We start from the raw sequence: 13,493 nt of genomic DNA on the forward strand, positions 1-13,493 counted from the left end.
GAAGCAAAAAAAAAAAAAAAAAAACTCTGTCAGAAAAATCATTTGACATTTTGAGAGGTCAAAACTGAGGTTGTGAAATGTCACGCAAGGAGAGAGACCCACCTAATTCAGAAAACTGCTCTCTGTGCTGCGCCGTGATGGGATGTTCCAGCCGAGTGCCTGTGCCTTTTTCCCAGTCCGGGCTGTCGCTTTAAGACAACGATAGCTTTGTGTCTCATTAATTCAATGTAGGGCGACGCGTTAGTGGAGAAACCTTATTAGACTACCAGCCACAGAGAGAGAGAGAGAGAGAGAGAGAGAGAGAAAGAGAGGAGAGAGAGAGAGAGAGAGAGAGAGGGAGAGGGAGGGGAGAGGCAGGGATACAGAACAGACCTGAGCCGGCTTCAGTTTAAAAACACCTGAAGTTGTCATTTTCAAAAAAAAAACAAACGTGGGTGTTTTTAAGATGAAGACTTCCTGAGGATGGGTTGCACACGTTTGAAATAAAAAAAAAAAAAAAAAAAAGTCTGCATCATCGCGCACGAAAAAGGAGGGATTTTCACCACCAGCTGGAGTAAAAAAAATACAGCCGATCAAAGGAGGAGGACTGAAGATCGGAAGGCATGTCGTCTGAAAAACACGGTGAGGCATTTTCTTTGTCTTAATTGCCTAAATTAGCCAGAGTAAGTGGGATGTGTGTTTTTGTTTTTGTTTTGTTAAGTGGTCATCGTTCGTTTGATCAACGGGATCTCTTTCTTTTTTTTTCTTCTTCTTTTTTTTTTTTCCTGTCATCTGCATTTTTCCCAGCTGCCCCGCTTGTCAACATCTCCATCCGCTGTTTCTCTGCACAGCGCTGTTTCTGTAAGATGATGCACCGCTGTGTGGGTGCAGCTTGGGGAGAAAAATCACCGCAGGGCCTCATTTTATGTCCGTGGAGAGTTTAAAGTGACATTCTCCGACTTTTTGTGATTACATTTCTGCCTCAAACCGAGAATTTAATCCCGATTTGAGTTATTTTCAGCCTAAATGTAAATATTTTCTTACAAGGGAGCTTTATGTTAAATTGAATGGACTCACTGTTCCCTTTTTTTTCCTCTACATACAGTATGTGTCTCATTATGATCATTACGCACAGGCCTACGTACATCTCCCCTGACTATAGATATGATGTGGGTGTCCTTTGCGCGTGCACGCTTATACTTGCGCGTGTTTCACAGCCTTTAATAGCCTAATAATCTTCAACCTCTGTTGCACTAAAGAAATGTCCAGTTTTTTACTCTTTGAGGATGTTAAAACATCAACTGTAGATGGAGCTCAAACTCTAAATGAGCTGCAGCTTCACAGTCAGGAAAATCAAATTAAAATCAAAATCAAATAAAGCTGATGATGACATTTGAACCCACTGAGGGGGCTGTAAAGAGCAGTAGGATGCAGTTTGGACTGTAAACGTGAAGGGTGTCTCCTGTGTTCAACAGATCTGTGTTGCTTTAACTAAACAATGGATGGACAGCAACATGCACTAATGCAGATTAAAGGACTGCAGCCCTTTAATAGACTTAGACTTTTTTTTAATCCCACAGTGGGGAAATTTAGTCGTCACAGCAGCGTAGAAACCCAAAAAGGTGCACACAATAAGAACACATTTACAAATACATATACATAAAATAAGATCGATAAAAATAATTATTTTAGGGAAAAAAATAAGAGCAATAAATAAACACACACACACACACAAACTATTTCCACAAAAGCAAATACAATAAAATAAATAAATACAGCTTGGGGTGGATGTAAAGTGTAAGGTGCTATGAAATGAAATAAAATACAGTGCAATGTTATTTCAGGCATTATAATGTTACTTATGAAGATGCAACTGCAAAGACGATATGAAATATTCTTGGGATTGTTACTGAGACACATTTAATGCCAATTATCTTCAAATCCACCTGAATTCAGTTCGACACAAGTAGTTTACCTTCCCTATAAATACCCCTGTAGCTCTCATCATTAATAATGCCTTTAATTCTCTTTATGTAATTGTTATGAATAATTAAATTTGCTGTTGCAGCTTGTTGTAGCTGAACAGACTCATTTGTAGAAATGTAATTTTGAGCAATGATTTGACTTGTCAAACAAAGATAATAACCTAAATAGGGATGTATGATGTTTAGTTGGTCAAACCATTGCCACATCCCGTCCACAGTGGTGGGCTTTCACCTGAGCTTTACCTGCCGCTCCAGGTTAAAATGTCTTCATTGTGAGAAGTCTGTGTGTAGTTGCTGTTTTGCAGCGATGATCAATATTTGTAATTAGTTGTCATGTGTTTGGTAATTGTGAGAATTTTCAGTTGTGATCATTGATCAACAAAACTTTGAAATATTGTAACGAATGCCAGATTTAAAGAAAGACCCTCTTGCGGTTTTTGAGATTTCGTGTTCAAAAGAACGGGATGGGTGTATGGTCACTGCAACCTTGACCTTTGACCTTAATCTACCGAATTATGATTATTTCATCCTTGAGTCTAAACAAATGTTTGTGCCAAGTTTAAAGCGTTCCCTCTGAAAAGATTCCCGAAATAGTGACCATTATTATAGTATGGACAGATGGGATGGACGTCAGGGTCATGATGACTTTGACCTTTGACCTTTGGCCACCGAAACCCAATCAATTGATCCTTGAGTCCAAGTGAACGTTTGTGCCATACATGAAGAAATTCCCTCAAGGCCTACCTGAGACATTGCCCTCATGATAACGTGCGTAACGACGTACGGACGTACAAGCTCGTACTTTCAGACGTGCAAAGCGAAATCATGATGCCTCGGGCCACGACTGCTTTTGACACAGAGGCAGTAAAATGATGCCTCTAACTGGATCAACGACTAGCAGGCAAGTAGCAACTTAAAATAGCGATACTGATTAAATTGCATCTGTTTCATCTGTAATTTTGTATGAAGTTAAAACAAACGAAACCAGATAAAAAAAAAAAAATCCTTCGAAATGTTCTGAAATGTACAGATTCATAACGCTCAATTAAAACCTCCTTTGGAACATAAAAGTAACGAACAAACAGAAAATTAGTTGTCGATGAAATAATAGAACGTCCAGAAAAGACAAAGGTTGCTGAAAAACATGTACATTTTACCTGATATCTACCGTATTATAAGGATTGAGTGCATTTTACAGAATAATGACGAGTTATTAAATGAACCCCTGATCTCAGTCCATCCATCAGTTTTAGTCCACTTACTGTGTCTGAGTGCATTTTTCTGCTGCCTATCATGTAGCTCAGATTTGATATGAGGTTGTTCTTTCTTTTTTTTTTCTCTGGGAATGTCTGCTTTATTTCAAAATGGTGTTAAAAATCAATATTGTGTCTCATGTTTACTGTTTTTAATCTGGATTCAACTGAAAACTCTCTTTCAAAAGGAAAAACTCGACCACATAACCAAGATGTCGCATGCTTGGGCAGATGAACACCAACGTGTCTACTTTCTCTCATGCCTGCCGAGCTGCTCGTCACGTCATGACCTTTTAAAGGTGTCCCTTCCCCTCATGCTCGCTCCCCCCCCCCCCCCCCCCCCCCCCCCCCCCGTCTGTTTCTGGTCCACTTCCGGCTTGTGACAGAGTTGGGGACTTGTTACGTAAAGCCGGTCCCCGAGCACAAGTCGTCATCCCTCATCACTCAGCTGCTCCGCTCGCTGACTGCCTCCTGCTTTTCTTCTTCTGTCCCGTCGCATCATCCCGCTTCTCGCCCTCCATTCATCTCCCCTGGTTTTTTGTTTTGTTTAGTTTTCCTTCTCCCTCCTCATGTCCCTGTCACAGTGGATTACCTCAGCCACCTCCCTGCTTTGAAAACACGACACCCTATCAGTCATTTTCATTGTTTAACACGCGCAAATGGAGCAGAGGTGTGAGTGTAAAAAGGTCCACATGCAGATGGATGCTTCAGGATGAGGTTCTGAAATGCCACGTTTCTAACTGCTAATAAACATCGTTGTGAAGGGAGGAGAGAAAAAGGCCTTTTCTCCTTTGTTGGGAGTGAAAGTGTCAATCACTGTCATCATTAGACTGCGCAGGTTGGAAAATATCAGGCTTTGTGGAGGCTTTTTCAAGTCGTGCTGAGGTCTGTGTAATTGTTTTTCCCCTCAGCGGCGAGATAAGACATATTACATTCAACATGCGGTCACATGTGTAGCAGTGCTCGAGTTAGATAACAATGCCTCACTTACATCTCTTTCTTTTATTGTTCTTCCTCTGCTCTTTCTATTTCTGATACCTGCTCTTTCTCATCTCTCCTCCCTCCTCTGCCTTCCCTCTTTTAGGGCTCGATGACTCTGGCCGTCAGACCATGCAGCCTCCTCCGTACCTGCCCGGCCCGCAAGACCCCAACATGGCCCAGCACCCCAACATGGCTCAGCACCCCAACATGGCTCAGCACCCCAACATGGCTCAGCACCCCAACATGGCTCAGCACCCCAACATGGCCCAGCACCCCAACATGCCTCCTGCGCCGGGCACGCAGCCCAACTACCCTCCTCCGCCTCCTCCTCCGGGCTCAGAGGGATACCTCCAAGAAACTCAGTTCAACTGTGGCCCGATGGGGCCAGCTGGGGCGCCGCAGGGCTACACCGTCCAGACCCAGGGCCCCGGAGGCACCATGCAGCACCCGCCTGTGGGGTACCTCCACCCAGGTTACCCGCTTCAGCTGCAGCCCTGCACAGCTTACGTACCCATCTACCCTATGGCGTCGGTGAGTCAGAGACGGCTTTGAAATATTTAACATGTCTGACAACAGCCTGCTGCAGAAATCAGATCTCTGCTCAACATTTCTGTCCAGCACATGTGATTTATGGCTCTGATTTTGATTTTAAGAGTCGATAGTTTTGTAATATATTAACCAGAAAGTTCCTCGGAAACCACGACTGTAAATCACTCGATGTTAATTACAGTGAAAATACAGATAGTGTTCTGTTATCTCAGTGGGTTGAGCTCGGTTTAATTGAGACAGAAGCTCCCTCTGTAAAAGTAAAATCCTTCATCCTTCATTTGCTAGCATTGCTGCCCCTGCTGTTCCATTAATCAGCTGGATATTTACCAATTAAATAATGTCTCTATTTCACCCATAATTAGTCACAATTGTCCAGGAAGCTCCTTTTAGGAATTATCAGAAAAATAACAAACTGGTAAAATAACATCTCTATTTCTGTTTTACTTTTTAAGCGATAAATTTGTAGCATGTTGTCATGCTCCTGTTTTCACAGACATGAGATGTGAGTGCAGAAACAACCTCTGTTAAAATGGTTGAAGATAAAATAATTGCAGCGACATTTCAAATCGCGGACTTGGTTGATGCTGCTCTTATTTACTTATTTTTGTAGGAACAGACACACAAGCAAACAATAGAATAAAGACTAATTCCACACATTGTCGCATAAAAGCAGTCATGTGTAGATTGTGTGTAGACATTTCTTGAACTTTTCTTATTTTTAGTTAATGTCTTCATTGAATTGGGAGATCTGAGGGGGTGGCAAGAGAAGACTAGAAGATTAACATGAAATCTTTGAGGGTTTTACCTACCAGGACTCTAAAACTACTCAAATGAAGCCATTAGGGCTTCCGCAGCAGCCTCGGAGCTTTCTGTTATGTTATAAAAAATTATGACAGAACTAAAATCATTTGAGAGAGGGGAACATCAGTCTTTGGTATAACCACTTAGAAATATGCAGCCTGTGCTCCAGCTCATTAATAGGAACCAATTTGTAGCCTTTATGCATTCATTATTTTTGCAGAGTGTAATTGTTTTTTTTGAATTATGGCTACATCTGTGTACATTAGTAGATAAAACCATTCATGCTTCACCCTGCACCAACATCAAAGTGGCAAAATGAGGCACCAGAGAGTGATTGCGAATCATCAACAACTGAAAATGCAGCTGTGCCGAGTACTCAATGTCATTTCTTGTGTACATGCAGGACAACAAGCGTGTTGATTTGAATAAAAGGAAAATGTTATCAAGAGCAAAACTCTGCACTGCAGCATGCTCATTTCACAGGCTCGCTGCGATCACACAAATTAATGTCCGTTTTTTTTTTTTTTTTAAATTATAGGGTAGGTTAGTGATAAATTTGAGCTGTATCTGATGAGGCTATACGACAGGCACAGCTCATGCAAGGAAACTGGAGCTGTGTTTATTCAACAAGAACGCACACTTGCAGCAAAATGCAAAAAACAACTCCGAACATAGTTTAATTTAGAGAAGCCCAAAGCAACAATGCGCTCCAGTATCTCCTCTCAAGCCTCACAGCTAATGGTAATGAACATGCAGTGCAAGAGGGCAGTCACGTCTCAGCACTGCAGGTGGTTTGTAATAAAGCAAACCTCATGGAAATGTACTAGTTGGCTTTGAAGGCCAAACTTCAGCGCTCCAGACAACCAGACTATAAAAAATTCATATAAATCAATTTGTCCGACTGCTTTCAAAAATGCAAATAAAGTCTTCCCCCCCCCCTCTTGCTCCCTGTTTGACACCAGTAATCCTATCAGGCTCTGTATCCTGCTGCCCGGCTGCTGTCCTCCTCTTCGCTCACGACACCTTGTTCCTGTGTCTTTTGAGCGGTAAGTGCTTTGTGAGTTGCTCTAATATTTCAAAAAAGCACTCACTCTCCGTCTTCTCCTCTCTCTCTCTCTCTCTCTCTCTCTCTCTCTCTCTCTCTCTCTCTCTCTCTCTCTCTCTCTCTCTCTCTCTCTCTCTCTCTCTCTCTCTCTCTCTGCTCAGGGTCAGCCCTACATGCCGCCCGGAGGAGCCCACCCAGGGATCCCACCGGGCCAGATTCACCCCATGCAAATGCCACCCAGCATCACCCTGATGGACCGCCGGCCGCCGCACGACTACCTGCCCATCGCCGTGCTCACCACCGTGTGCTGCTTCTGGCCGACGGGCATCATTGCGATCATCAAAGCAGTGCAGGTTAATGCTTCATCGCTGTGTCTTTTTGATCTCCGCATTTTACATTAACATTATATCACCTTCATCAAAGACTTTGTAGTAAATTTCCACCTTTAAGTTATTTCATTTGCAGAAGGTGACTTCCCCTTTTAGAAGTACACTGTGGTAAAAAAAAAATAATAATCCTATTTTAGTCACATTGAGCTCTTTAGAAAAAGTGATATGATCACAAATGGAATTTGTGGTTGATTTTTTTTTTTTTGTCCCATAGAAGACTTGTCTGCCCTGTCTGTGACCTGAAGCCCATTCATTTACATTAATTATGTAAATCTTTAAAAACAAGTGACAAGTAAATATTTTCATTTTTTAAAAAGGTGCGTTAATTTCCTGAAACAGCTGGGCACTGTGGTTTTCTGCAAACATGACTCAAACAGGAGTAAATAGGGCATTTTGTCGGGATTATTTTCAGCTGCGGGTCAATACACATTTGGTGACACACTGATTTTTTACAGCGGCAGGATAGTTTATATTGCTTTGAACATATCACTCAATGCAACAGAGCTCTATGATGTGTTTTCAGTAGTTTTAGGACAACAGTGGAGATCTGTGAAATGAGCTCTATCAGGCTTTAGAAACACAGGCAGCACTGGGTGGAAGGACAAATGTATTGGCATTAAGAAAAATGTAGAATATTAACAGCCTAATGCTCTAAGATAGTTTTCACAACTAGGTTTCAACCATTAGAAAAGTACAGAGGCACAAGTAGGTAATTTTTTACTGGATTATTTTTGCGTTACCTTTCACTATCACATTCCTTCTGATCCATATGAACAGTCGATGCGTCGGTCCAGTTTAGCTGCCAGTTAAGGGAAAGACTCTGCAGCTGCTATAATGTGACACTGTACATGATGCATTTGCTCATTCATTTTGAAGGGGGCTGAATCTCTGATAGTGTCCTGCTGCAGCTGCTCTGCCCGGCTGTGGTATGGTTGGATTTATTGTTATTGTTCAGACTGCAGTTCGATCTGTGGTGCAACGAACATGTCCAGTTGTTGCTTCTGTCACAGAGATGTTACCAACACACCCCAGGAGGTCAGGAGTAGATGAGCTTCAATACGATGCTCAGCCAGCAAAACCATCACTACACACACACACACACACACACACACACACACACACACACACACACACACACACACACACACACACACACACACACACATCCGCTGCATGTAGTCAGTGTTACCCCCATTAAAAACAAATGTGTCACAGCCAGAATCGTAACAACCAAAACGCAAGTTTTAAGCCACAATCAGAGCGACAATCTGTTTCGAAACAGCCCCTTTCATTTTCTCTCTAAATGTAATGATGCGGATTTGTTCCTGACAGACACAGCTTGGGGTCCACTGACGTTACAACCAGCCACAGTATAGTATAACACAGGAGACTGTACCGTCATGCAGTGCAGCTTTTCTCTGTGGGTCAGATACAAACGTTATTGTGAGGAAACACACAAGTAGTCCTCAAATAAATTCTCGCTGTGACACCCTCGGGGTCTCCGTGGAAAAGGGAGTCTTGTAAAATGCCCAAAAGTTTTTAATTAACTGTGGTTCTTTTTTTTAAATGCAGCAGGTGAATGTTCTTTGTTGACAAGATGAAAACTTTATAACAAACATTACCTTCATTTGAATGGGCTGTAAATGGTGTAAACACAGTGGAGATATCTATGCCTGTAAACAAACAGACTGTCCTGCTGCATGTGATTGTTGGGAAATATCGTTTTCCCCTTAGGCAGGATGTGATGCAATTTTTTTTTTTGTATCTCTTTTCTTCTTCTCACTACACACTGAAAAACAACAGAAGTAGCCTAATTAAATGTGTTTACAGATTTAATAATGCAGAAAAAAAAAAACTGAATTATGAAAGTTTTTGTGGCTGTAAATGGAGAGGCGAGCGTCAGGGAGTACTCTCAATACTTTTGAATTATGCACGATCAGAAAAAAATGGTCAACAGCAGAGAGAAAATGAATCTGCGAGAGCCGTGATTTAGATCTGAGAGTAAAAGAGAATTCATCTTGTTCTTGCTGCGGCTGAAGTTTGCATTTTCATTGACGTCATGTCTCCAGCTTCAGCATTAAAAGACACAGTTTGCTTCTTTCTTTTTTTTTTAAACTCTTTCACACACATTGTTGAGCTGAGCGTGATATCAGACATGTAAAGGCCGAGTCTGGTGATGCCAGTTGTTTATCTCTAATGGCATCCTGTGCTGACCAACATGCACTCAACAGACCGCATTACGTAACTGCACCATTGTCAGTGCAACGGGACAGAATGGATTTTTACCTCTGGGCCTGCTCAGCTGGCTGTGAGTTGAGCTGAGCTGACAGCGCATGGACCCACCGGTCTGAGCTGTACATGTTGCTGTAGTGTGTTAATGTTGTGTGGACTGGCCTCTTTCTGCACACGCAGTCGGTCCTGCAGTGAAATTGATCCATTCATGGTGTTGCAGACTCTCTCCTGCTCCCACTCGCGCATCTTCTTGTTACATAACATTTATTCTAATTCCTCCTCTCTCCCACACCCCCCACACCCCCCTCCCGCATCACTTAGGTGCGCACGGCGATAGCCAGAGGGGACATGGTGACAGCGGAAATAGCCTCCCGAGAGGCACGCAACTTCTCCTTCATCAGCCTGGCTGTTGGCATCGCCTCCATCGTGCTGTGCACCATCCTCACCGTGGTGGTCATCATCGCCTCGCAGCACCATGACGACGACTGGGAGCCGTAACTCCACGCTCATCTCCCGATGGGAAACATTGGCGTATGATATTAGCTAGCTAACTACTCTCAACAGTCGTTTGGAGGAAATAGGAGCACTGAAAAATGCACTCAAAACTGTTTCTGCTTGTTGGCCCCCTGATTGCAGCTACACACACATCTCTGACCCGACCCGCTGCCACCAAACGCTCACCGACGACCAAAAACAACCAGTCACAGCTGATGATCAAATTCCTAATGCAAGCAGCTGTCAAACGTGGCCCAGCGATGCTGTTAGCACAGCGACCGCTTAATATTTACACTCGGATATGAGCTGCAGCAGGGAAACCAAGCTCCTTGCATTAACAATTCATTTGACACTGATTAATTCATATGGCATTCGCTGATGTAGTTAGACGAGAGGGTAGGTCACTGTGTGTTTCAGTTTTAAGTATTTGAACAACAAAATGTCCTAAATGGGCCCTCGCAGTCTGGGAAATTTGACACACCACGTTCAAAAAGATTTATTTTAGCATAGAAAAATGCACATTTTAGTCCTACGAGTACAAATATACATGCGTTTCTTTTCCTTAAAACCATAACATGTGCCATGTTGAAACAGTGTTGATTTACAGAGTAGTGTCTTTGCTGCATACAGAGACTGATTTGATGGGTTGATTGATATATATAACACACCAAATGGAGACTGGACTGCCAAGTGACTGTCTAACGTAACCAAACAGAGTATTTATTTCAGATTTGTGTCTTACATGGACATTTTACCTGGATGAGATGATACATAACTTCTGAATGATATGTTTGTTGATTTATTTCAAATCTGTTATTTATTAATTTATTGGATATTTACCCATGCATCGACTATTTCCGCTATGATTTACAGTGTTTCTCTAGTTTATTGCCGCTACCTGACACTTTGAATTGGCTTGAATTTGATATTTTATCTATCATGATATTGCACTTTGTAGTAACCAGAAGAAATGACGCAGCTGCTTACATTCATTGTTCTTATAGTGCATGATAAATATAAATTTAAGCTGATGGGCTTTTAGTGCGAAATTTTTTTGTCTCCGGGCTGTTCGTGGGAACATTTCCTGAAATTTCTATCAGTGTGTGCTGCAGTATTTTTCAAAACGTCAAACAAGCTACTGTCAAAAGAAGAAAAGGAGACGCCGTAGATGATAAGTATTTGAATATTAGATTTGCAAATATTGTTTTTGCAAGTATTTTAGAAGCCTTCTTTGTGTTGCACACCTCTTGCTATTTAATCTTTCAGACACTGTTTATGAGACTAGTGCAACATTAGATGTACGAGGCATCATAACCCTGCATGTCATCCTCATTTCGTTTCCATTTAAGGCTAGATGTGCGGCTCCTATAATGATGTTTCACTGCAGGCTGGATTTCCCCAGTGCGCGTATGGTTTCCATAATGTAACGAAGCTCTGAACAGCAGCTGTGCTGATGTTTGTACGAGGCAACGTGGCTGTAACGTTACGGTATGAACTATTATGTGAGGTTTCAGGAGTTATGACATGAATGTTTTCAATAGGAGAGAGAGAGAAAAAATATTAATGCCTATACTGTATTGTAGCACTTTCCGCTCTATGAAATCTTTCTCCCCGAGTTGACCCCCTGTCTCCCTCATTTTGTCTTTCTCCTGTCCTCATGTGTTACTGGACCTATCGACATATCTCTTCTGCTCCCCCCCCCTTTTCTCTGTTGGTCCCTATGATGAGAATATTTTTAAAAGACTATATAGAGATATTAAAATGTACGAAAATATGTTTGTTGACAATGAACATGAGTAGAGACAGTATAAACACAGTTTATACCATATTTATTATTATTATCATTATTATTATTATTATTATTATCATTATTATTATTATTATTATTATCATCATCATTATTATTATTATTATTATATATGTGTAATATCCAATACATTGAAACACATCTAAGTAGGAGTTTATTCTTCTAAAAACTGTCAAAAAACAAAAATAAACTGGAGCTATCAAAGGCGTGATTATAAAAAGCAACAGCTGCGCATAAACTAAAACTATATTCTGAATTATGTTGCTTCAGCTCATTTTATTTATGATTAGAAATGATATGAAGTTGTTTTTCTGTGTTGCAGTCGTCCAGGATCTGTGAACCAACTTAAAAGTATTATAATATTCAAGATTCAATTTTCAAGATATAAGAGTTTTTAAAAGATGGCTTTTAATTTATAGTTCAACATTTTGGGGAGCGTAGGTGCTTTCTTGCAGGGAGCGGGATGACAGGATGAACGCCACTCTTGTGTCCGTATACTAACTATTTAGCTGCAGCGAAACAACTTAGCCTGGCCAAAGGCCAAATCCACCTGCCAGTACCTCGAAACTGTTTTTTTTTTTTTTACACTTTGGTCTTTGAAATACCGTGTTAGTGATACTTAGTGAGCTTTAGAGGTGCTAGTAGGTGGATTTGACCACATCTGGACAGAGCTAGGATGGCTGTTCTCACCTCTACCTGCCAAAATGTCAAATTGAAATGGGTGAGAAGGAGTGATGAACCTTATGCTTTAGCGCCAGAGTTTCCCTCTTCCCCGTTTGATAAACACAGGCCCTGTTGTTACGTGAACACGGAGCTATTCAGTGTTGAAAGCGTAAGTGACGCACAGCGCTGTTTGGTATTATTATTGTACAGAAGGCTCTGGCTGTGAGTGTGTCACTCCCAGCATATCTAGCTTATCTGACGCTAGGCAGCAGACCTCCCTGTGTGCTTTCTGATAGGACGAACTGCAGCTGACCAGGAGACTCGCTCCTCATTTTCTGTTCACTTTGTTGGATTTTCAGCCTGTAAATGCGACTGATTGCTTGTTCAAAGAGCCAAAAAAATTACCTGTGTACACGTGGAGTTTATTCTTCTGATTATGTTCATGGCTGTGTTGCACATGCGTTGGTTGTTTCTGACTTCAGTTGTTTGAGTAATGAATAAAAGAAATAATTTTGGGTCGTGAACGGCACGTTTGCTGAAGGCGGCGTTTCATTCTTTGGGTCTGTTTTTCACCTCTCCATCCTCCCAGTCTCTGTGGCATCTCCTCTCTCTCCCTCATCACTGAGATGCTATTTATAGTTGCCCCGGTTTTCTCCCTCTCCGTCTCTTTTTTTCCTCTCTCTGTCAGAATATGAACTACAGTATCTCCCACTATCTTCTGTTGAATCACAGGAGGTCTTGCAGGTTGTTTTTTTTTCTGCAGCTGCTGATTTTTCGGCACCAAAATTATCCCCCTTTACCATGCTACAATGCGCATAACCACTTTAAGCATGTTAAATCAGACTTTAGAGCCTTATATGTCTTTTTTTCTCAAATATAATGAGCAACGCATGAATTACAATTTGTTTTCATACACGCATTCATGAAGAAAATACATCCTAATAACTTGATTTTGCCTTTAGTGCCACCACGAGAGTGACATTTGTGGTTGTGAGTGAAATAACTCAACAACCACTGGACTAATTTTCATGAACGTTGGTCCACACGTCCATGCTCCTATATGATCTATTATCTATTATTTACTGCCTTCATTAGGTCAAAATGTCAATTTGTACAATTGGGTTTCTGCCCAAATACCTGCAAAACGAATCACTTTCAATGGAGCAAATGTTAGCGTGCATGGTAAACGTTTACCTGCTCAACATCAGCTGTGAACGTTGTTGTGAGCATGTTAGCGGGCACATTCAGCTGTGTTCTTCACTTGGCAGTAAACTCTCTCTTTCTTGCGTCCTCTTCTCTACATTTGTGTCACAT

At 41.6% G+C, this 13,493-nt stretch overlaps 1 protein-coding gene across 1 annotated transcript; it reads left to right on the plus strand.

Annotated features, from left to right (window-relative positions):
- The first annotated feature begins 197 nt into the window (after positions 1–197).
- Positions 198–12,708, plus strand: prrt1 (proline-rich transmembrane protein 1). Its single transcript, XM_069176065.1, has 4 exons — positions 198–621; positions 4,302–4,729; positions 6,755–6,946; positions 9,536–12,708. The coding sequence occupies exons 1-4, from the start codon at positions 603–605 to the stop codon at positions 9,710–9,712; spliced, it is 816 nt and encodes a 271-aa protein (XP_069032166.1). The 5' UTR covers positions 198–602; the 3' UTR covers positions 9,713–12,708.
- The last annotated feature ends 785 nt before the right edge of the window (positions 12,709–13,493 follow it).

The sequence above is a fragment of the Embiotoca jacksoni genome, unplaced genomic scaffold (assembly GCF_022577435.1).
Source record: "Embiotoca jacksoni isolate LCO1_2020_lvr unplaced genomic scaffold, fEmbJac1.0.p SCAF_7, whole genome shotgun sequence".
NCBI lineage: Eukaryota > Metazoa > Chordata > Actinopteri > Embiotocidae > Embiotoca > Embiotoca jacksoni.

Excerpts from the sequence above, each read along its gene's own strand:
- prrt1 (XM_069176065.1), top strand. Across the intron at positions 4,730-6,754 it reads CCATCTACCCTATGGCGTCG|GGTCAGCCCTACATGCCGCC; the intron begins GTGAGTCAGAGA and ends CTCTCTGCTCAG. Across the intron at positions 6,947-9,535 it reads CGATCATCAAAGCAGTGCAG|GTGCGCACGGCGATAGCCAG; the intron begins GTTAATGCTTCA and ends CGCATCACTTAG.